The sequence below is a fragment of the Hyperolius riggenbachi genome, chromosome 12 (assembly GCF_040937935.1).
Source record: "Hyperolius riggenbachi isolate aHypRig1 chromosome 12, aHypRig1.pri, whole genome shotgun sequence".
NCBI classification, from domain to species: Eukaryota; Metazoa; Chordata; class Amphibia; order Anura; family Hyperoliidae; genus Hyperolius; species Hyperolius riggenbachi.
Window position 1 is genome coordinate 48,277,221 of NC_090657.1, and position 25,324 is coordinate 48,302,544.

The 25,324-nt window shown below is 46.3% G+C and overlaps 2 protein-coding genes across 2 annotated transcripts in view; both read right to left on the reverse strand.

The window, feature by feature from the left end:
* The window catches only part of LOC137540933 (NXPE family member 2-like), a 70,768-nt gene that overhangs the window by 41,343 nt on the left and 4,101 nt on the right, over positions 1-25,324 (reverse strand). The window lies entirely within an intron of this gene.
* Positions 6,238-7,118, reverse strand: LOC137541914 (uncharacterized). The gene has a single exon (XM_068263487.1). It carries the CDS (start codon positions 6,988-6,990, stop codon positions 6,238-6,240), a length of 753 nt encoding a protein of 250 aa, XP_068119588.1. The 5' UTR covers positions 6,991-7,118.

Here is a 25,324-nt window from a genome sequence, read left to right on the forward strand (position 1 = left end):
GCCATTTGGGACAGTACCTGCAGGGAATACAGCAACAATGTACGGAAGGCACGCGCTTGGGAGGAAGTTTGCAAACATTTTTTTGAGCTGTATCCGGAGTATAGTGCATCTACTAGAGACAACATTTGTAAGTACATGATGCGGCTCACTGTATGATCTTATAATACATTGTACCTCCCACTGAATGCATTGTACCTCCCCACGGGCCCACTGAATGCATTGTACCTCCCCACGGGCCCACTAAATGCATTGTACCTCCCCACGGGCCCAGTGAATGCATTGTACCTCCCCACTGGCACAGTGAATGCATTGTACCTCCCCACGGGCCCACTGAATGCATTGTACCTCCCCACGGGCACAGTGAATGCATTGTACCTCCCCACGGGCACAGTGAATGCATTGTACCTCCCCACTGGCACAGTGAATGCATTGTACCTCCCCACGGGCACAGTGAATGCATTGTACCTCCCCACTGGCACAGTGAATGCATTGTACCTCCCCACGGGCCCACTGAATGCATTGTACCTCCCCACGGGCACAGTGAATGCATTGTACCTCCCCACTGGCACAGTGAATGCATTGTACCTCCCCACGGGCACAGTGAATGCATTGTACCTCCCCACGGGCCCACCCAATGCATTGTACCTCCCCACCTTACAATCAGGATAAGTAATTGAAAGCATATTATTTTTTTTGTACGGAACCGATGTGAAAGTTACACATATTTGATCAAGTTTCTCTGCCTTTGTTTTCCAGTAAAAATGCTTAAAAAAAATATGGAAGTCCATAAGGGACCGCTACGCGAAAGACCTCCGCCACAGCAGGGAAAGCAGGAGTGGGCAAGCTCCTAGTCGATACCGCTACCACCCACTTTTCGATCAGCTAGGTTTTCTCCGCAACACACAGGAGAGGAGAAGGTAATAAAATAACCATTCTTGTTTGGAAAACTATACTATCCAAAGTTAGTAGTTTTCTGCTTTTTCAGCTAATACTGCAAAATAATATATATATTTTTTGTATATCTTTTCTTATAATTCCAGAACAACGACAAATGCAGCTAGAAGTGAGGCACAGGAGGAACCTGAGGAGGAAGATGACGGCAGTATTGCATCTCTCAGTCAATCCTTGAGGTCATCATCTGAGAACAGAGAGACAGAGGAGGAGGACGACAATGCAAATGTGAGCACACAGTCAACATCCACACCGACTAGTGCGCAACGACCCACATCACCTGTGGTAACTGTCTCTAGACGGAATAGGCCCAGAACCGTCCCGGAAGCTGCTAATGCGGATGTCGTTTCTTTAATTAAAGATGTGGAGAAGAATGTTGCCAAAATAATGGAGCCACAGGATAGTTTGGGGACATTTTTTAGGGCTCTGGAAAAGGAGGCACGGGAGGTTCCAAAAAGCAAATGGGACGACATGAAACAGAAACTGTTTACTATGGTTATGCAAATGAAAACCACTAGTGCACCCACCTCAACTCAAACAACGCAACCTTGGCAAACTCAAGCAACACAAGAAGCAGGACCACCTTACTATGGCCCACCCCCCGGCACTTACACACATATGTTGCACCCTTACCAAGCAAGCTGGTATCCGTATAGTCAACAGCAAAGCACTTACGACCAAGGACAGTCCAATCTTCCAGCGCGTGCACCAACATCAACTGTTACCAGTTTAGAAAGTACTGCAGAGGCTGTATCTGCCGCTCTACGGATGCAGTCCAGGAGTGATTCACCAATAATAGACGACATATAACTACACTGCTTTGCTAAGTTGATTGTTACTATGTGTACGTGCCTTGTGTGGTTGAGGGAGAGATGGTCCATCTCCTCATGGTAGGACCATCTGTCTGTGGCTTTGGTAGGCTGCTTAGCTTCCCCCCAGGCCACAGGCAGAGGGTCCCCCATGAGGTGATGGACTGTCTCTTCCTCAGCCACTGACCTCCTTCTTGTGAGGCTATCCCCTGGTGCCTGGTAAGGTGTGTGCTATTTTTGTTTACACCATGTGTGGTTGAGGGGGAGATGGTCCATCTCCTCATGGTAGGACCATCTGTCTGTGGCTTTGGGAGGCTGCTTAGCTTCCCCCAGGCCACAGGCAGAGGGTCCCCCATGAGGTGATGGACTTTCTCTCCATCAGCCACAAACCTTGGCCCTCTCAGGCTCTCCTCCTGTGCCTCCTACTGTGTGAGCTACTGTTGTAGCACAGCATACACATTTATGTGCTCCCACTGTAAACACCATGTGTGGTTGAGGGGGAGATGGTCCATCTCCTCATGGTAGGACCTTCTGTCTGTGGCTTTGGGAGGCTGCTTAGCTTCCCCCAGGCCACAGGCAGAGGGTCCCCCATGAGGTGATGGACTTTCTCTCCATCAGCCACAAACCTTGGCCCTCTCAGGCTCTCCTCCTGTGCCTCCTACTGTGTGAGCTACTGTTGTAGCACAGCATACACATTTATGTGCTCCCACTGTAAACACCATGTGTGGTTGAGGGGGAGATGGTCCATCTCCTCATGGTAGGACCTTCTGTCTGTGGCTTTGGGAGGCTGCTTAGCTTCCCCCAGGCCACAGGCAGAGGGTCCCCCATGAGGTGATGGACTTTCTCTCCATCAGCCACAAACCTTGGCCCTCTCAGGCTCTCCTCCTGTGCCTCCTACTGTGTGAGCTACTGTTGTAGCACAGCATACACATTTATGTGCTCCCACTGTAAACACCATGTGTGGTTGAGGGGGAGATGGTCCATCTCCTCATGGTAGGACCTTCTGTCTGTGGCTTTGGGAGGCTGCTTAGCTTCCCCCAGGCCACAGGCAGAGGGTCCCCCATGAGGTGATGGACTTTCTCTCCATCAGCCACAAACCTTGGCCCTCTCAGGCTCTCCTCCTGTGCCTCCTACTGTGTGAGCTACTGTTGTAGCACAGCATACACATTTATGTGCTCCCACTGTAAACACCATGTGTGGTTGAGGGGGAGATGGTCCATCTCCTCATGGTAGGACCTTCTGTCTGTGGCTTTGGTAGGCTGCTTAGCTACCCCCAGGCCACAGGCAGAGGGTCCCCCATGAGGTGATGGACTTTCTCTCCATCAGCCACAAACCTTGGCCCTCTCAGGCTCTCCTCCTGTGCCTCCTACTGTGTGAGCTACTGTTGTAGCACAGCATACACATTTATGTGCTCCCACTGTAAACACCATGTGTGGTTGAGGGGGAGATGGTCCATCTCCTCATGGTAGGACCTTCTGTCTGTGGCTTTGGTAGGCTGCTTAGCTACCCCCAGGCCACAGGCAGAGGGTCCCCCATGAGGTGATGGACTTTCTCTCCATCAGCCACAAACCTTGGCCCTCTCAGGCTCTCCTCCTGTGCCTCCTACTGTGTGAGCTACTGTTGTAGCACAGCATACACATTTATGTGCTCCCACTGTAAACACCATGTGTGGTTGAGGGGGAGATGGTCCATCTCCTCATGGTAGGACCTTCTGTCTGTGGCTTTGGTAGGCTGCTTAGCTACCCCCCAGGCCACAGGCAGAGGGTCCCCCATGAGGTGATGGACTTTCTCTCCATCAGCCACAAACCTTGGCCCTCTCAGGCTCTCCTCCTGTGCCTGTTGTTAGCACATCAAGGCTTTGTAAATATTTTTTGTACATACAGTTACATATAGTTCATATATGAATAATATAGAAACGGAGAATGTTTTCTGTTAAATTTTTTTTATTAAAAAGAAATAATTCAGAAAAACAATGTCAGTTTTTACTTTATTCAATGTGTATTGTTCCCCCAGGATTTTTCCGGGAAGTGGCAAGTGGCTATTGCTTCCCAATGCTACCCGCCCCACCACCCTTTACAAAGCGAGTAAAAGTAAGCATCACAATATGGACCAGCATGCCATATTTTGCTGCTTCCCCAAGGGTCACTATAACCGCATGCTTGTTCCCAAGGATTTTTCCGGGAAGTGGCAAGTGGCTATTGCTTCCCAATGCTACCCGCCCCACCACCCTTTACAAAGCGAGTAAAAGTAAGCATCACAATATGGACCAGCATGCCATATTTTGCTGCTTCCCCAAGGGTCACTATAACCGCATGCTTGTTCCCAAGGATTTTTCCGGGAAGTGGCAAGTGGCTATTGCTTCCCAATGCTACCCGCCCCACCACCCTTTACAAAGCGAGTAAAAGTAAGCATCACAATATGGACCAGCATGCCATATTTTGCTGCTTCCCCAAGGGTCACTATAACCGCATGCTTGTTCCCAAGGATTTTTCCGGGAAGTGGCAAGTGGCTATTGCTTCCCAATGCTACCCGCCCCACCACCCTTTACAAAGCGAGTAAAAGTAAGCATCACAATATGGACCAGCATGCCATATTTTGCTGCTTCCCCAAGGGTCACTATAACCGCATGCTTGTTCCCAAGGATTTTTCCGGGAAGTGGCAAGTGGCTATTGCTTCCCAATGCTACCCGCCCCACCACCCTTTACAAAGCGAGTAAAAGTAAGCATCACAATATGGACCAGCATGCCATATTTTGCTGCTTCCCCAAGGGTCACTATAACCGCATGCTTGTTCCCAAGGATTTTTCCGGGAAGTGGCAAGTGGCTATTGCTTCCCAATGCTACCCGCCCCACCACCCTTTACAAAGCGAGTAAAAGTAAGCATCACAATATGGACCAGCATGCCATATTTTGCTGCTTCCCCAAGGGTCACTATAACCGCATGCTTGTTCCCAAGGATTTTTCCGGGAAGTGGCAAGTGGCTATTGCTTCCCAATGCTACCCGCCCCACCACCCTTTACAAAGCGAGTAAAAGTAAGCATCACAATATGGACCAGCATGCCATATTTTGCTGCTTCCCCAAGGGTCACTATAACCGCATGCTTGTTCCCAAGGATTTTTCCGGGAAGTGGCAAGTGGCTATTGCTTCCCAATGCTACCCGCCCCACCACCCTTTACAAAGCGAGTAAAAGTAAGCATCACAATATGGACCAGCATGCCATATTTTGCTGCTTCCCCAAGGGTCACTATAACCGCATGCTTGTTCCCAAGGATTTTTCCGGGAAGTGGCAAGTGGCTATTGCTTCCCAATGCTACCCGCCCCACCACCCTTTACAAAGCGAGTAAAAGTAAGCATCACAATATGGACCAGCATGCCATATTTTGCTGCTTCCCCAAGGGTCACTATAACCGCATGCTTGTTCCCAAGGATTTTTCCGGGAAGTGGCAAGTGGCTATTGCTTCCCAATGCTACCCGCCCCACCACCCTTTACAAAGCGAGTAAAAGTAAGCATCACAATATGGACCAGCATGCCATATTTTGCTGCTTCCCCAAGGGTCACTATAACCGCATGCTTGTTCCCAAGGATTTTTCCGGGAAGTGGCAAGTGGCTATTGCTTCCCAATGCTACCCGCCCCACCACCCTTTACAAAGCGAGTAAAAGTAAGCATCACAATATGGACCAGCATGCCATATTTTGCTGCTTCCCCAAGGGTCACTATAACCGCATGCTTGTTCCCAAGGATTTTTCCGGGAAGTGGCAAGTGGCTATTGCTTCCCAATGCTACCCGCCCCACCACCCTTTACAAAGCGAGTAAAAGTAAGCATCACAATATGGACCAGCATGCCATATTTTGCTGCTTCCCCAAGGGTCACTATAACCGCATGCTTGTTCCCAAGGATTTTTCCGGGAAGTGGCAAGTGGCTATTGCTTCCCAATGCTACCCACCCCACCACCCTTTACAAAGCGAGTAAAAGTAAGCATCACAATATGGACCAGCATGCCATATTTTGCTGCTTCCCCAAGGGTCACTATAACCGCATGCTTGTTCCCAAGGATTTTTCCGGGAAGTGGCAAGTGGCTATTGCTTCCCAATGCTACCCGCCCCACCACCCTTTACAAAGCGAGTAAAAGTAAGCATCACAATATGGACCAGCATGCCATATTTTGCTGCTTCCCCAAGGGTCACTATAACCGCATGCTTGTTCCCAAGGATTTTTCCGGGAAGTGGCAAGTGGCTATTGCTTCCCAATGCTACCCGCCCCACCACCCTTTACAAAGCGAGTAAAAGTAAGCATCACAATATGGACCAGCATGCCATATTTTGCTGCTTCCCCAAGGCCCACTATAACCGCATGCTTGTTCCCAAGGATTTTTCCAGGAAGTGGCATGCGGTTATTACAGGCAACATGCAGTAAGAAAACATACAACCATACAATTCACAGGGGAAAAAAAAAAAAAGGAATTTTTTTTTTTAAATTAAATCTGGCTATATTGAAAGGGGTCTTCTCCCACAGAAGATACAAAATAGTTTGCAAATTTGTCACGGACAGTTCCAGCTGCTGAGGTGTGACGTACGAAGCTGCCAGTGTGATCTGTGAAGGCCGCATCCACAATTTCATCGTAATTCACACCTTCCTTTTCACGCACAAAGTTGTGCAGTACACATGCTGCTTTTACAACATTGTCTACATGGTCAGGGGTCATCACCAGAGTGCTGTGGAAAACCCGCCATTTGTTAGACAACACTCCAAACACACACTCCACAAAACGGCGGGCTTTGGTGAGACGGTAATTAAACACCTTCTTCTTTGTGTCCAGATCTCTCTTTGGGTATGGCTTCATCAAATTGACATGAAGTGCAAAGGCTTCATCTCCGACCATCACATGTGGCATTGGTTCCCCATGTTCCTGGATTGGTTTAGGCCCCGGGAGGTTCAAAGTACCATTGTACAACCGGCTGCCAATGAGAGACGATCGGAAGATGTTGGAATCTGCAGTACTGCCATAGGATCCTACATCAATCGTCAGAAACTTATAGTTGGCATCGACAACTGCCATGAGCACCACTGAAAAGTACTTCTTATAGTTGTAGTACCGTGATCCAGAACCACTTGGAAGTTGTATCCGAATATGTTTTCCATCCACGGCACCAACACAATTTGGAAACTTGGCCTTTTTAAGGAAGGAGTCTGCAGCATCCTTCCACAACTGCTCAGTCGGTGAAGGCATGAAGATTGGCTGCAAGACTTCCCATATCTTCTGGCACGTGTCGTGAACAATCCCTTGCACTGTTGATCTACCCAAACGAAACTGGTAGTGTAAGGAGGCAAAAGTCTCACCCGTAGCAAGGAATCTAGAAAAATGGGGAAAAAAAATTAGCCTTCACAAACACAAAAAAACACTTGTAACACACAGCGAATAAACTACATACATTAGGTGTACTCACCGCAGTGTCACCAGGAGACGCTCAGCAGGACTCACTGGTGAACGCATGTTGGTATGCTGCCTGTGAAGGGAAGGAGATAGCAGGACCAACAGCTCGTCAAAGGAATCCACGGTCATCCGCACGTAGCCAAAGAAACGAGCAGGATGTCTTCTGAGATCGTGGTAAAGGGACATAAATGCACCTCTACTGGATCTCTCTGCAACAATAGGATGAACCCACAGCCTCCCAGCACTCACCCTGTGACCCGTCGGAGGCCTCGACAGAAGCGCCCTGAGAGTCACAAGCTTCAGCTGAACAAGGCACGCTTGAATCTCATCCATATCTCCAGCAAGAAAAACGCAATTCACAATACAAACCAGAGCTCTGGGCAAAGTATGTCACCAGCACTCGGAGTACAGGAAGTACAAAGGTATTTCCGCTTCCTGCAGACACATAACCAAGCCCTTTCCCTTTAAAAACGCCCACTTCGTGTAAAAGCCAGCAAAAGCCAAGAAAACGCAACGCTAGCAAACGCTACTACATGAAAGCTAATAAAAGCCTGTAAACGCTTAGCAGTTAAACGCTAGCGTTCTTGAAAAAAAAACGCGGGCGTTTGAACGCGGCGTTTAAAAACGCTCCGCAGACGTCCGTCTGAACCAGCCCTAACTCACAATTTATCTTTTTTTTTTTAATTACTTAACTTATATTTTATCTCTCCTTATCTAACTTAACTCAAGATGTATCTCTCCTTAAAGTGAATGGGAACCGCAGTTAAAAAAAATGAGATACATACTTACCCAAGGAGAGGGAAGGCTCTGGGTCCTATAGAGCCTTCCCGCACCTCTCTTGGTCCCCTCGTTCCAGTGCTGGCTTGCCCGATAGCAGTATTTGACTAATTTAGTTAAATACTGCTTTACCCGGCCGAAGGAGGCTTCAGAAGTCTTCAGGGAGCCCGAGTGCTCCTGAATAAGGGCGGCCCTGTACTGCACCTGCGCAAGCACGCTCTCTTGCACGCTCACGCCTGTGCAGTATGGAGCCGCACGCCTTCGGGAGGACACGGCTCCCGAAGACTACCAAATACCCTTTGGGGGGGGGGGGGGATTGAAACGGGGGTGGGGGGGGGGGAGCCAGCACAGGATAGAGGGCACCGAGAGAGGAGACGGAAGGCTCTATACGACACAGAGCCTTCCCTCTCCTTAGGTAAGTATTTGCTTCATTTTTTTTTTAAATGCGGTTCCCATTCACTTTAACTGATTTAATTCATGATTTATCTCTCAACTGTTCTTCTCATGAAATATCTCTTGTGATTTCTTTATCTCTTGCATTAGTTCTCCTTACAACTAAGGTACATCTAGTGATGTTGGGCAGATTCAACCAAGAGACAAATCTCTCTCTGATCGAATCTTATTAGAGAGAAATCTGTCTGCTGCCCATACACCACTGGCTGATTCCCGAACAATTGCAGTCTCACCGCTGCTCCCTAGTGTATAAATGTATACCCATCTCCTGCACTCTGTGGACGCACTGCAGACCGGCGGTGAGCAGGCAAATTCTTTGTGGCATCTGAATGGCTTTTGGAGCCGTTGGTAGCCATGCTGCAATGCCACTTTGCACTGTGCAGGTCACGAGCAGCCTGGTATGGGTGTGATACTAATGTAAAGTTGCGTGTAAGTAAGACACTGCAGGCACCGCGCTATAGATGGGGTGTTTTATTAGCAACGCATTTCAGGGGAATAACCTCCCGTTCATCAGGCAAAACATACAATTGTAGTTACAGAATGATTTAAATACAATGTAGATAGTTAATTGAAGTGATGTTATACAAGTTTAGCCAATCCCTGGCAGTTTGTGCAAATAAAAGGTCCTCTAATCCCAATTTAGCCAATCACCGGTTTTTATGCAAATATACAGGTGAAACTTAAAAAATTAGAATATCATTAACCACTTGCCGACCGCCCACAGCCCATGGGCGGCGGCAAAGTGGATGCCTTAAGGACCGCAATACGCCTTAGGGCGTTGCGTCCTTTTCCTATGCCGGGGGAGCGATCGCGTCATTGATGACGCGCGCTTCCCCCGGCAACTGGCCCCGCCCACCCGCCGTAACATCCCGCCGGCCATACGGAAGCGCCGGCGGGATGTTAACCCCGCGATCGCCGCTACAAAGTGTATAATACACTTTGTAATGTATACAAAGTGTATTATACAGGCTGCCTCCTGCCCTGGTGGTCCCAGTGTCCGAGGGACCACCAGGGCAGGCTGCAGCCACCCTAGTCTGCACCCAAACACACTGATCTGCCCCCCCCGCCCACTGATCGACCACAGCACCCCTCAGACCCCCCCCCTGCCCACCCCCCAGACCCCTGTTTGCACCCAATCACCCCCTAATAACCCATCAATCACTCCCTGTCACTATCTGTCAACGCTATTTTTTTTTATTCCCCCCCCCTGCCCCCTGCCCCCTCCTGATCACCCCCCCACCCCTCAGATTCTCCCCAGGCCCCCCCCAGACCCCCCCCCCCCTGTGTACTGTATGCATCTATCCCCCCTGATAACCTGTCAATCACCTGTCAATCACCCATCAATCACCCATCAATCACCCCCTGTCACTGCCACCCAACAATCGGCCCCTAACCTGCCCCTTGCGGGCAATCTGATCACTCACCCACACCAATAGATCGCCCGCAGATCCGATATCAGATCACCTCCCAAATCCATTGTTTACATCTATTCTCTCCTCTAAACACCCACTAATTACCCATCAATCACCCATCAATCACCCCCTATCACCACCTGTCACTTTTACCTATCAGATCAGACCCTAATCTGCCCCTTGCGGGCACCCAATCACCCGCCAACACGCTCAGATTGCCCTCTGACCCCCCCTTATCAATTCGCCAGTGCATTAATTACATCTGTTCTCCCCTGTAATAACCCACTGATCACCTGTCAATCACCTGCCAATCACCTATCACCCATCAATCACCCCCTGTCACTGCCACCCATCAATCAGCCCCTGTCATTGCCACCCATCAATCACCCCCTGTCACTGCCACCCATCAATCAGTCCCTAACCTGCCCCTTGCGGGCAATCTGATCACCCACACACACCATCCGATCGCCTGCAGACCCGCAGTCAGATCACCTCCCAAGTGCATTGCATCTGTTCTCTCCTCTAAACACCCACTAATTACCCATCAATCACCCCCTGTCACTGCTACCCATCAGATTAGACCCCCATCTGCCCCTAGGGCACCCAATCACCCGCCCACACCCTCAGACCCCAGCCCTGATCACCTCGCCATTGCATTACTTGCATCTATTCCCCCCACTAATCACACCTTGAGACACCCATCAATCACCTCCTGTCACTACCTGTCACCCCCTAGCACACCTACCCATCAGATCAGGCCCTAATTTGCCCCGTGTGGGCTCCTGATCACTCGGCCAAACCCTCAGATCCCCCTCAGACCCCCTTCCGATCACCTCCCCAGTGCATTGAGTGCATCTATTTTCCCCTCTAATCACCCCCTGAGACACCCATCATTCACCTCCTGTCACCCCCCTAGCACTCCTATCCATCAGATCAGGCCCAATACAACCTGTCATCTAAAAGGCCACCCTGCTTATGACCGGTTCCACAAAATTCGCCCCCTCATAGACCACCTGTCATCAAAATTTGCAGATGCTTATACCCCTGAACAGTCATTTTGAGACATTTGGTTTCCAGACTACTCACGGTTTTGGGCCTGTAAAATGCCAGGGCGGTATAGGAACCCCACAAGTGACCCCATTTTAGAAAAAAGACACCCCAAGGTATTCTGTTAGGTGTATGACGAGTTCATAGAATATTTTATTTTTTGTCAAAAGTTAGCGGAAATTGCTTTTTATTGGGTTTTTTTTTCACAAAGTGTCATTTTTCACTAACTTGTGACTAAAAGTAAAATCTTCTATGACCTCGCCATACACCTAATGGAATACCTTGGGGTGTCTTCTTTCTAAAATGGGGTCACTTGTGGGGTTCCTATACTGCCCTGGCATTTTAGGGGCCCTAAACCGTGAGGAGGAGTAGTCTAGAAAACAAATGCCTCAAAATGACCTGTGAATAGGACGTTGGGCCCCTTAGCGCACCTAGGCTGCAAAAAAAGTGTCACACGTGGTATCGCCGTACTCAGGAGAAGTAGTATAATGTGTTTTGGGGTGTATTTTTACACATACCCATGCTGGGTGGGAGAAATCTCTCTGTAAATGGACAATTGTGTGTAAAAAAAATCAAACAATTGTCATGTACAGAGATATTTCTACCACCCAGCATGGGTATGTGTAAAAATACACCCCAAAACACATTATACTACTTCTCCTGAGTACGGCGGTACCACATGTGTGGCACTTTTTTACACCCTAAGTGCGCTAAGGGGCCCAAAGTCCAATGAGTACCTTTAGGATTTCACAGGTCATTTTGCGACATTTGGTTTCAAGACTACTCTTCACGGTTCAGGGCCCCTAAAATGCCAGGGCAGTATAGGAACCCCACAAATGACCCCATTCTAGAAAGGAGACAACCAAAGGTATTCCATTAGGTGTATGGCGAGGTCATAGAAGATTTTATTTTTTGTCACAAGTTAGCGGAATATGACACTTTGTGAAGAAAAACAATTCAAATCAATTTCCGCTAACTTGTGGCAAAAAAATAAAATCTTCTATGAACTCACCATACTCCTAACGGAATACCTTTGGGTGTCTTCTTTGTAAAATGGGGTCATTAGTGGGGTTCCTATACTGCCCTGGCATTTTAGGGGCCCTAAACCGTGAGGAGTAGTCTTGAAACAAAAATGACCTGTGAAATCCTAAAGGTACTCATTGGACTTTGGGCCCTTTAGCGCAGTTAGGGTGCAAAAAAGTGCCACACATGTGGTATTGCCGTACTCGGGAGAAGTAGTATAATGTGTTTTGGGGTGTATTTTTACACATACCCATGCTGGGTGGGAGAAATACTTCTGTAAATGACAATCTTTTGATTTTTTTACACACAATTGTCCATTTACAGAGTTATTTCTCCCACCCAGCATGGGTATGTGTAAAAATACACCCCAAAACACATTGTACTACTTCTCCAGAGTACGGCAATACCACATGTGTGGCACTTTTTTGCACCCTAACTGCGCTAAAGGGCCCAAAGTCCAATGAGTACCTTTAGGATTTCACAGGTCATTTTGCGGAATTTGATTTCCAGACTACTCCTCATGGTTTAGGGCCCCTAAAATGCCAGGGCAGTATAGGAACCCCACAAATGACCCAATTTTAGAAAGAAGACACCCAAAGGTATTCCGTTAGGAGTATGGTGAGTTCATAGAAGTTTTTATTTTTTTGTCACAAGTTAGCGGAAATTGATTTTAATTGTTTTTTTCACAAAGTGTCATGTTCCGCTAACTTGTGACAAAAAATAAAATCTTCTATGAACTCACCATACTCCTAACGGAATACCTTGGGGTGTCTTCTTTCTAAAATGGGGTCATTTGTGGGGTTCCTATACTGCCCTGGCATTTTAGGGGCCCTAAACCATGAGGAGTAGTCTTGAAACCAAATGTCGCAAAATGACCTGTGAAATCCTAAAGGTACTCATTGGACTTTGGGCCCTTTAGCGCAGTTAGGGTGCAAAAAAGTGCCACACATGTGGTATCGCCGTACTCAGGAGAAGTAGTATAATGTGTTTTGTGGTGTATTTTTACACATACCCATGCTGGGTGGGAGAAATAACTCTGTAAATAGACAATTGTGTGTAAAAAAAATGAAAACATTGTCATTCACAGAGATATTTCTCCCACCCAGCATGGGTATGTGTAAAAATACACCCCAAAACACATTATAGTACTTCTACTGAGTATGGCAATACCACATGTGTGGCACTTTTTTGCAGCCTAACTGCGCTAAGGGGTCCAAAGTCCAATGAGCACCTTTAGGCTTTACAGGGGTGCTTACAATTTAGCACCCCCCAAAATGCCAGGACAGTGAACACACCCCACAAATGACCCCATTTTGGAAAGTAGACACTTCAAGGTATTCAGAGAGGGGCATGGTGAGTCCGTGGCAGATTTCATTTTTTTTTTTGTTGCAAGTTAGCAGAAATGGAAACCTTTTTTTTTTTTTTTTTTTTTTTGTCACAAAGTGTCATTTTCCGCTTACTTGTGACAAAAAATAATATCTTCTATGAACTCACTATGCCTCTCAGTGAATACTTTGGGATGTCTTCTTTCCAAAATGGGTTCATTTGGGGGGTATTTATACTATCCTGGAATTCTAGCCCCTCATGAAACATGACAGGCGGTCAGAAAAGTCATAGATGCTTGAAAATGGGAAAATTCACTTTTTGCACCATAGTTTGTAAACGCTATAACTTTTACCCAAACCAATAAATATACACTGAATGTTTTTTTTTAATCAAAAACATGTTTGTCCACATTTTTCGCGCTGCATGTATACAGAAATTTTACTTTATTTGAAAAATGTCAGCACAGAAAGTTAAAAAAATCATTTTTTTGCCAAAATTCATGTCTTTTTTGCTGAATATAATAAAAAGTAAAAATCGCAGGAGCAATCAAATAGCACCAAAATAAAGCTTTATTAGTGACAACAAAAGGAGCCAAAATTCATTTAGGTGGTAGGTTGTATGAGCGAGCAATAAACCGTGAAAGCTGCAGTGGTCTGAATGGAAAAAAAGTGCCTGGTCCTTAAGGGGTAGAAAGACTGTGGTCCTCAAGTGGTTAAAAAGTCAATTTATTTCAGCAATACAACTTAAAAGGTAAAATTAATGAAATAGGAACCCTTTCCAGGTGTTTAAGATTAATGAGATGATTACAGTGTGACACTTTGTGCCTAGAATGTTGAACATTTTCACAATATTTTAATGGTCTGAGATTTTGATTTTGGGGTTCTCATAAAGAAAGGCTTGAAATATCTCACTTTGCATGTAATGAGTCTATTTCATATATTAGTTTCACCTTAAGTTGAATTACGTAAATAAATAGACTTTTGCAGAATATTCTAATTTTTCGAGTATCACCTGTAAAAGGTCCCAAACTTCTAGTGGGTCTGAAAAAGATACAAAGTCCCTTAACTGGCTGCTAGTTACACAAAGGATACAATTTAAAATCCTTTGTGTCGCCTACAAAGCTCTCCACAACATAGCTCCTTCCTATCTAAATCAACTTATTTCCAGATATCATCCTGCACGCAATCTCCGCTCTGCTAATGATATCCTTCTGTCTTCTTCCCTGATCACCTCTTCCCACTTCCACTTGCAAGACTTCTCTAGATCCTCTCCCCTCCTCTTGAACACTCTCCTCAACACATTCGCCCACACTTACTAATTTTAGGCGCAATCTGAAAACTCACCTCTTCAGGCAAGCATACTCTCCTACCTAGGACACCTTGCCCACTGATCACCGTTTCTACCAGTAAAATACAATTAAAACATATTATGAAAAAAATATATATTGTAGAAAAATTGCCGTATAATGTTATAAAAAAGTAATATATGTGTGTGTGTGTGCATGACAGTGCTGGTGTGGCTGGGACTGTGTGTGTGTGTGTGTGTGTGTGTGTGTGTGTGTGTGTGTGTGTGTGTGTGTGTGTGTGTGTATATATATATATATATATATATATATATGTATATATATATATATATATATATATACTGTACTGTAACGATCGGTGGGCACAGAGAGTATCCGATTACCGGTGATCTGCAGTATCACCGGAAATACAGATATATTCCAGATTATAAGTGATCTGCAGTCTCACCGATAATCCGATATACAGACTAACCTCTGTTCACCTGAGTAGAGTGTAGTGTTTGGTGTAACAGTAACACTTTGAGGACTAGGCCTCAGTGCATCAAGGAGTACTGCACAGATTCCTTCCGCAGACCTGAGCTCTCCAAGACGGGAGGAGTCAGACTGACAGTAGGAAGGATGTCTGAAAGTGACCTTCAGGAGGAAGGGTCGGTAACAGAGCGAGGAACCGCCTCTAACGGTAAGGTCGGTTCTCGAGGTCGGACAAGCCAGGTCGTATACACACGGACAGATAAAAAACAAGATCAGGAGACAAAGGCGGAGTCTAGGTACAGGCAGGGTTCGACAACGGGGTATCAGATATATAGGTACAGAATCAGGAGGCTGAGGCGGAGTCTAGAAACGAGCCGGAGATCGGCAACAGAGTATCAGAATTATCGAGGTACAAGATCAGAGTTCAGAAGGGTAGTCAAGGCAGGCAAAAGTCATAACAGATAATCACAATCAAACTAGTACTTTAACTATCAACAGAATCTAGCTAAGTGTAGGATTACAGCTCCAGCTGGTCCCGGCACACTTGCGGATCTGACTACGGATCTGGGTGCTCCCACATATGTGATCGCACGCCAGACAAAAAACAAGTGAACAACCAGCAGTATATATACTCTAGGACCTTTCCAGGACCTCCCTAATTGCTGGTCCAATGAGAGCAGTGGAAATTGTCAGCTGACCCAGCTGGTCAGCTGACTCCCTTCTAACTGTTATTTAAACTCTGCCTCTGTGCTCGCGCACGTGTAAGTCTGAATCTTGGTGGACTATCAGTCCCAGCCACACCAGCACTGTCATGCAATGTATCTAGTGCGGGGGCCGCCTCTGATGCGGATTCCGCCGTTACCAATGCGGATTCCGCCGTTACCAATGCGGATTCCGCCGCACTGCCTATGCGGCATGCAGCGTTTTTTCCGCGTTGTGATGCCATGCTGGACGCGGAAACAGCCGCCTCACCTTGAGAGACGGCGGCCTTTCCGCGTTTCCTTACATGTACACAGTATATATCAAATATTAGGTGCAAAGTAAAAAGTAAATGGGGTTTTTGTACAGTAATATGCATGTATTTCCATACCATTTCATAATTCATACTTTCTAGTGAAATATTAAGTCCATTCAGTAACAGTGTTTCCAATTGAAGACTCCAGTAGGTCCGTCTGTTACACAGGTTTCTGAATCTGGTAAATTTATTAGTGTCCATGACTTGTTCAGTGATAGTAATTTTACAAGATTACAATTTCTGTTATGAGTTTGGTTAAAATGTTTGGATACACTGTTTTTATTTTTTTTTTTCATATTTTCACAATGATTGTGGGGTCTGTTGTGAAAGGGTTGCTTTGGGTGGCCTAAATATTGGAGTTTACACGGGCAATCCAAAAGGTATATCACGTATGATGTCTTACATGTGAGGAACGGATGAATGGGCCAAGATTTATTGTTTACACTGTCATGGAACTTTTTCAGCATTTAGCATATTTTTGCAGCAGAGACCGTCTAAGGAGGAACTGTTCATCAGAATTTACGAAAGAATCGTGTGAATTGTATTCATGACTATGGGAACGAGGGTATCCACACAGAGTGCTTAGGAGATGCATGAGGAAGGCAAAAGATTGTGAGCGTGAGACCCTTCTTGTACCCGGTAGGAGGGATGGATCAAATGCTCCAAATAGGGAAAGAATAATCACCCAGTATGGTTCACAGTGGGATGTGTTGAGAACCTCACTGACTAAGGCCTGGCCCATACTGATAGCATCACCCAAAATGGCAGAAATTGTGGGTCCCGTTCCCATGTTGACCGAGAGCAAGAAATTTAAAAGATCAACTTGTAACCTCTGAATTCAAAAATACGAAACAAATTGAAGAAAGACGACCTTGGCTATCATCTGTCCCTCCCCCGAAGGGCATGCACAGGTGTGGGAGATGTAAAATATGTCCCTTTGTGCACAAGACAAAGACCTTTTGGGATGCTAAACATGAAAGGGAGTTTAAGATTGGGGCTTTTATGAACTGTGAGACCACAGGTGACCTGCCCCTGTGGTCTGCACTATTTTGGGATGACTACTACCAGCATGTTTAAAGCTAGAATATTAGAACATATGTCAAATGTAAACAATAAAAATGAAGAAAATAATGGACCTTTGAGAGAGAATTACCAGCAATATCATGGGGGAAATTTTAAAGGCAGTTTGGTTAAAGCATCTATAACCAAAGGAGCGAGAAAAGTAAGTGTAGAAAGGGAACTTCTCTGCAAGGAAACTATGTGGCTATATAAACTAGGAACACTCTCCCCTAATGGCCTTAATTCTGAAATATATTTCTCAGTATATCTGGATCCATATTAGCTGAATTGAATGTAAAATCTGTTTATACTAATTCTTATGCGAAATTCATCACAATGTCCACTATATATGGCTTTACTTCTGATTGTTTAACCCAGTATTAACCACTTAACGACCGCCCACTTCACAGGGGCGGCCAGAAAGTGGATCCCGTAAGGACCACCGCATGTACAAGAGGCGGCGGTCCTTGTACGGGCATGGGCGGAGCGATCGCGTCATCCGTGACGCGATCCTCCGCCGGGGATCGATGGCCGGGGATTTAGCCCGAGCCTCCAGCTCGCCGGCCACTTAGCAGCGCTGGCGGGCGGAGGAATACACATATCCGCATACAAAGCGTATAATAGGCTTTGTAATGTATACAAAGCCTATTATACAGGCTGCCTCCTGCCCTGGTGGTCCCAGTGTCCGAGGGATCACCAGGGCAGGCTGCAGCCACACTAGTCTGCACCCAATCACACTGATCTCCCCCCCCTGCCTCCTGATCGCCCACAGCACCCCTCAGACCCCTCCTGCCCACCCCCCATACCCCTGTTTGCACCCAATCACCCCCCTAATCACCCATCATTCACTCCCTGTCACTATCTGTCAACACTATTTTTTTTTATTCCCTAAACTGCCCCCTGCTCCCTCCTGATCCCCCCCTCAGATTCTCCCCAGACCCCCCCCCCAGACCCCCCGTGTACTGTATGCATCTATCCCCCCTGTAATAACCCACTGATCACCTGTCAATCACCCGTCAATCACCCCCTGTCACTGCCACCCATCAATCAGCCCCTAACCTGCCCCTTGCGGGCAATCTGATCACCCACCCACACCAATAGATCGCCCGCAGATCCGACGTCAGATCACCTCCCAAGTGCATTGTTTACATCTGTTCTCTACCCTAAACACCCACTAATTACCCATCAATCACCCATCAATCACCCCCTATCACCACCTGTCACTGTTACCCATCAGATCAGACCCTAATCTGCCACTTGCGGGCACCCAATCACCCGCCTACACTCTCAGATTGCCCTCAGACCCCCCCTTATCAATTCGCCCATGCATTATTTACATCTGTTCTTCCCTGTAATAACCCACTGATCACCTGTCAATCACCTGTCAATCACCCATCAATCAGCCCCTGTCACTGCCTTCCATCAATCACCCCCTGTCACTGCCACCCATCAATCAGCCCCTAACCTGCCCCTTGCGGGCAATCTGATCACCCACCCATACCAATAGATCGCCCGCAGATCCGACGTCAGATCACCTCCCAAGTGCATTGTTTACATCTGTTCTCTAGTCTCTACCCTAAACACCCACTAATTACCCATCAATCACCCATCAATCACCCCCTATCACCACCTGTCACTGTTACCCATCAGATCAGACCCTAATCTGCCCCTTGCGGGCACCCAATCACCCGCCTACACGCTCAGATTGCCCACAGCACCACCCTTTATCAATTCGCCAGTGCATTATTTACATCTGTTCTTCCCTGTAATAACCCACTGATCACCTGTCAATCACCTGTCAATCACCCATCAATCACCCCCTGTCACTGCCACCCATCAATCACCCCCTGTCACTGCCTCTCATCAATCACCCCCTGTCACTGCCACCAATCAATCAGCCCCTAACCTGCCCCTTGCGGGCAATCTGATCACCCACCCACACCAATAGATCACCCTCAGATCCGACGTCAGATCACCTCCCAAGTGCATTGTTTACATCTGTTCTCTACCCTAAACACCCACTAATTACCCATCAATCACCCCCTGTCACTGCTACCCATCAGATTAGACCCATATCTGCCCAAGGTCACTCAATCACCCACCCACAACCTCAGAACGCCCTCAGACCTTAGCCCTGATCACCTCGCCAATGCATTGCTTGCATCTATTCCCCCCTCTAATCACACCTTGAGACACCCATCAATCACCTCCTGTCACCCCCTAGCACACCTACCCATCAGATTAGGCCCTAATTTGCCCTGTGTGGGCTCCTGATCACTCGGCCAAACCCTCAGATCCCCCTCAGACCCCCTTCCGATCACCTCCCCAGTGCATTGATTGCATCTATTTTCCCCTCTAACCACCCCCTGAGACACCCATCAATCACCTCCTGTCACCCCCCTAGCACTCCTATCCATCAGATCAGGCCCAATGCAACCTATCATCTAAAAGGCCACCCTGCTTATGACCGATTCCACAAAATTCGCCCCCTCATAGACCACCTGTCATCAAAAATTGCAGATGCTTATACCCCTGGACAGTCATTTTGAGATATTTGGTTTCCAGACTACTCACGGTTTTGGGCCCGTAAAATGCCAGGGCGGTATAGGAACCCCACAAGTGACCCCATTTTAGGAAAAAGACACCCCAAGGTATTCTGTTAGGTGTATGAAGAGTTCATAGAAGATTTTATTTTTTTGTCAAAAGTTAGCGGAAATTGATTTTTATTGTTTTTTTCACAAAGTGTCATTTTTCACTAACTTGTGACAAAAAATAAAATCTTCTATGAACTCGCCATACACTCGCCACTCGCCACATGTGTGGCACTTTTTTACACCCTAAGTGCGCTAAGGGGCCCAAAGTCCAATGAGTACCTTTAGGATTTCACAGGTCATTTTGCGACATATGGTTTCAAGACTACTCCTCAGGGTTTAGGGCCCCTAAAATGCCAGGGCAGTATAGGAACCCAGTAGAAAAAGGTATGGGGAACCCCACAAATGACCCCATTCTAGAAAGAAGACACCCAAAGATATTCCGTTAGGAGTATGGTGAGTTCATAGAAGATTTAATTTTTTGTCACAAGTTAGCGGAAAATGACACTTTGTGAAAAAAAACAATTAAAATCAATTTCCGCTAACTTGTGACAAAAAATAAAATCTTCTATGAACTCACCATACTCTTAACGGAATACCTTGGGGTGTCTTCTTTCTAAAATGGGGTCATTAGTGGGGTTCCTATACTGCCCTGGCATTTTAGGGGCCCTAAACCATGAGGAGTAGTCTGGAAACAAAAATGACCTGTGAAATCCTAAAGGTACTCATTGGACTTTGGGCCCCTTAGCGCAGTTAGGGTGCAAAAAGTGCCACACATGTGGTATCGCCGTACTCAGGAGAAGTAGTATAATGTGTTTTGGGTTGTATTTTTACACATACCCATGCTGAGTGGGATAAATATCTCTGTAAATGGACAATTGTGTGTAAAAAAAATCAAACAATTTTCATTTACAGAGATATTTCTCCCACCCAGCATGGGTATGTGTAAAAATACACCCCAAAACACATTATACTACTTCTCCTGAGTACGGCAATACCACATGTGTGGCACTTTTTTTTCAGCCTAACTGCACTAAGGGGCCCAAAGTCCAATAAGCACCTTTAGGCTTTACAGGGGTGCTTACAAATTAGCACCCCCCAAAATGTGAGGACCGTAAACACACCCCACAAATGACCCCATTTTGGAAAGTAGACACTTCAAGGTATTCAGAGAGGGGCATGATGAGTCCGTGGCAGATTTCATTTTTTTTTTTGTCACAAGTTAGCAGAAATGGAAACTTTTTTTTTTCTTGTCACAAACTGTCATTTTCCGCTAACTTGTGACAAAAAATAATATCTTCTACTCACTATGCCTCTCAGTGAATACTTTGGGATGTCTTCTTTCCAAAATGGGGTCATTTGGGGGGTATTTATACTATCCTGGAATTCTAGCCCCTTATGAAACATGACAGGTGGTCAGAAAAGTCAGAGATGCTACAAAATGGGAAAATTCACTTTTTGCACCATTGTTTGTAAACGCTATAACTTTTACCCAAACCAATAAATATAGGCTGAATGGGTTTTTTTTAATCAAAAACATGTTTGTCCACATTTTTTGTGCTGCATGTATACAGAATTTTTACTTTATTTGAAAAATGTCAGCACAGAAAGTCAAAAGAATCAAGAATCAATGTCTTTTTTAATCAATATAATAAAAAGTAAAAATCGCAGCAGCAATCAAATAGCACCAAAAGAAAGCTTTATTAGTGCCAAGAAAAGGAGCCAAAATTAATTTAGGTGGTAGGTTGTATGAGCGAGCAATAAACCGTGAAAGCTGCAGTGGTCTGAATGGAAAAAAAGGGTCTGGTCCTTAAGGGGGGTAAAGCCCGCGGTCCTCAAGTGGTTAATATATAGTCTTGTATGTAATGTACAAAATATGGATTCTTTAGTTTATGGGAATGTCCCGCCTGTTGCATGATTAGCTGGAGGTAGAGAGAGGGGATAGCAATGCTTGCAAAAAATAAAAAAAAAAATCAAAAAATGAATAATATTTCAGCTTCCAGAAATGTTATAAATGGAATGTGGTGTATGATTGTTGGTTTAAATGCAGACCTGCCTGTTGCAGCACTGTTATTCTTTCACAGCGAAATAAAAAGCTTCAAATTAGTCTAGTATGAGAAGAGAAGATATGGTCTACCTCCTTGTTACATATATGAAGCTATATATATATATATATATATATATATATATATATATATATATATATATATATATATATACTTAAAAATCTGCAAAATATGCGTAAAAGAATTTTTAACGATATGGGTAGTTCTGCCAGTAACAAGGATGGTGCTCGTAAACACAACAGGTGATCGCCGTCCGAATATAAAAAGGACTAACCATCCCTTTCCTCCACAAGCCACACCCTCATGAAGCCCATTGGGTGAAACATGTAGGTGGGAGGAGCTATAGGAGGCCGGACTCGGCCACCGCTGCGAGCCCACGCCGCTCAGAGAGCGTCTCCCACTGCCGTCATTGCTATCGTGCAGATGCACTGATCTAGCGTGAGCGGGTTCTCACCTTCAGTGAGATGTTACAACATGTATGCATACCAACAAGGCAGCCATTACAGATCTACTGGGACACATAAGATACAGGGGTTTGCTCCCCCTTTTGAACAACATAAATTGCATGATGTGCTGCGCTCTGCTTATATCACACTGGCTTAACTAATGCCATTACTACAACAGCCTGCTAACTTGCTGTTTTCAAAGTGCACTGATGAGAGCCTTTCAGCTGACCATTGAGGGACTGCTGTGCTGTGTTTATCTGGGCACTCAAGTTCTGTTGTTAAAACTGGCTGATCTGTGAATACTTGCAGACCTATATGCAATGGACAGTGTCTATTAAAGAATTGCACTGACAATTATATCTCTTGGAGCTGGTTAGCTCACTACCTGATAATGTCAGTACAGATCTGGATGTATCTTGGACTGTTATGCTGGCAACATATTTCAAAGTAATGTTGAACTGTTTACCCAGAGCTATGTGGCTACTTAAAAATGTATGCACATTTTTTTCTCATTGGATGAATGATTTAAATGGATGTGTGAAGCAAGCGAGGTACTCACTTTTGTTGCCAGCGGTTTAGACATTAGGGCTAGTTTTGCACTTGGCCATTGTGTTTGTGGTGCAATGCTCTGTCCCATTGCATTACAACCAGTGTTGGGCGAACAGTGTTCGCCACTGTTTGGGTTCTGCAGAACATCACCCTGTTCGGGTGATGTTCGAGTTCGGCCGAACACCTAATGGTGTTCGACCAAACTGTTCGGGTTCGCCTGAACTGCTCAATGGCCGGCCGAACAGGGCCCCTGTTCGGCCGAACAGGGCCCTGTTTGGCCAAATACGGCCCCCCTATGGGGTCGCAGGCATAAGGGGGGAGCATGCCCTGATCGCGGGGGGGGGAGGGGGTCGGAAATTCCCCCCACCCCCTCCGCTAGCGCTCCCCCCTCTGCCCGCTTCCCCATAAAAAAAGTTTAATGCAAGTTAAATAGTACCGGTGGCTGGCAGTGGAGTGAGGAGGAGGAGTCCGAGTAGGAGAGTGACACATTGAGGCCGGGCAGCGGGCGGTTCAGCGGTAGTACCCTTGTGGTACTTCCGCCCTTTCTCTGACCTCACGTCCTCTGCATACGAGGGTACGTCAGAGAGTGTGTCAGAGTGCGCTGACAAGGGTCATTTGCATAGTGCCACCCCAACCCCTCATGCCCTTTGCCGTCACTTGCTTCTTAACCTCCCTGGTGGTGCATTTCTGTCTGGAATTATGAGTCAAAAGCAGTACATTTTTTTCAAGAATTTTAGGCATCCAATTATTAAGTCTTAACTCACTAAAATATATCAGAATAAAGGCCTGAAAGACATCATGCATATAAATTGTAACACAAATTTGCTGAAAAAAATAAATGTATCAATAAACTGAAATAATAGCAAAACTGTACAAATAAGCAGCAAATTAAATATACAGTATGTACATGCAGTACAGTATATAACTAATACACCTCCCGTGTGTGGTAGATCTTAAAACATGGAACGACACACAGGGCGACATTACAGTCTGGGCAGTAGAAATGGGTTTCTTTGCAGAATTTCTTACCCTTGCTATCCATCTTGCTGTAGCAAACAATGCACATCCTAGTTGGTGCAGCTTTTTTTGGAGTGGGGGGAATATAGTCTGAAAAATGGCAGCCAGTGAGGTGCAAAGGATTGACAACATATGATGCACGGTGCCCAACTCGCACATCTGCTGATGAAGTCTGGTACTTCAGACATATGCTTTCGCACATTTTCCATATAAAGTCAGAATGTGTTCCTGGTCTGTCACTGCGTTGCTTATACAAGATGAACGCATTCCACAGAGACTGCTCCAGCAGATGACGAAAACATTTTTTATAGTACTTTTTTTTTGCTGTTTGCGGACTGCGGGGTAGTACGTCATCGCTTGGTCAGCTCTGTCCACCCCACCCATTGTATGGTTGTAGTCCAGGATGACTTGCGGCTTGTCCAGGACTTTCCCTCCTTGTGTTGTGGTGGTGGCAGATGATGCATCATGGACAGTGCTGAGCACACACACGTCCTTGTCACGCCAGCGCAGTGCCAACATTTTTCCTTCCTGCCAAGCCACAATGTCCCCAGATTTTAGCTTTTGCTTGGCAAAGGCAGTTGGCATTTCTCGCCGGTTAGGACGAACAGTGCCGTAGGCATCAGTTTTGTTCCTGATGAGCATTTCAAAAAGTTCAGGTGAACTAAAAATTTTATATGATCACACAGTACCCCTTATTCAACAAAGGCTCCACCAAAGACAGCACGGATGAAGTCGCCAGCCCGTAGCTGTTGAAAGCAGGGTTAAATTATGTCCCTTTCCCGTTCTAAAGTATGCTGTTCCAGATGTAGCCTGTTGATGCCTCGCATAACATGTAGGACTTCACTCCAAACCGGGCCCTCTTGGACATAATGTACTGTATCCAGGACAGTCTTCCTTTGTACGCCATCAAGCTTTCATCCACACTTATCTCCCTCCGGGGGGCAAAAGTTTTCCACCACCAGCTGAAAAATCCCCCAAATCTTTTTCAGCTTTGGCGCAGGGTGGGTGGACTTATCGAAGGCGGTGTTGTCTGCAAAGTGCAGAAACTTCATGATGAGTCCAAAATGGTACTCCGACATTACCGTGCCAAAGAAGGGGTAGCAATTATTTTGTTCGTCGACCAGTACCATTTCTGCAGGGGCTTCCCCACCACCCCCTGCAGAATAATTAGTCCAAGGAACAGCCACAAGTCCTCCTTGGTGAAAGGCTCCCACATCCTGCTCCTGGAAAAGGGCCCTCGTGGAGCAGCCATTTCTTGTGCGGCGTATCGGTTTGTCTCCACAATGATTTTATCAATAACAGCGTAACTGAAGAATAGCTGCAGGTAGACCAGGGGGTAGTGATCACATTCAACCTTCAGGCCGGGCTTCCCAGTAAAAGGGAAACGGGGGGGGGGGGGGGGGGGGGCGGTGGTGGGACCTGAGTGGTGTTGATTGGGCACCAAACACGTGCGCCACTAACTTCCGTGTCACTGGTGATGGAGTCGCTGTCGCTCTCAGAATCAGACGACAGGTGGAGTTAGTGCGTCACTAACTTCCGTGTCACTGGTGATGGAGTCGCTGTCGCTCTCAGAAT

Coding starts and splice junctions, on each gene's coding strand:
- LOC137541914 (XM_068263487.1), bottom strand. CDS start 6,990: ATGCCTTCACCGACTGAGCAGTTGTGGAAGGATGCTGCAGACTCCTTC.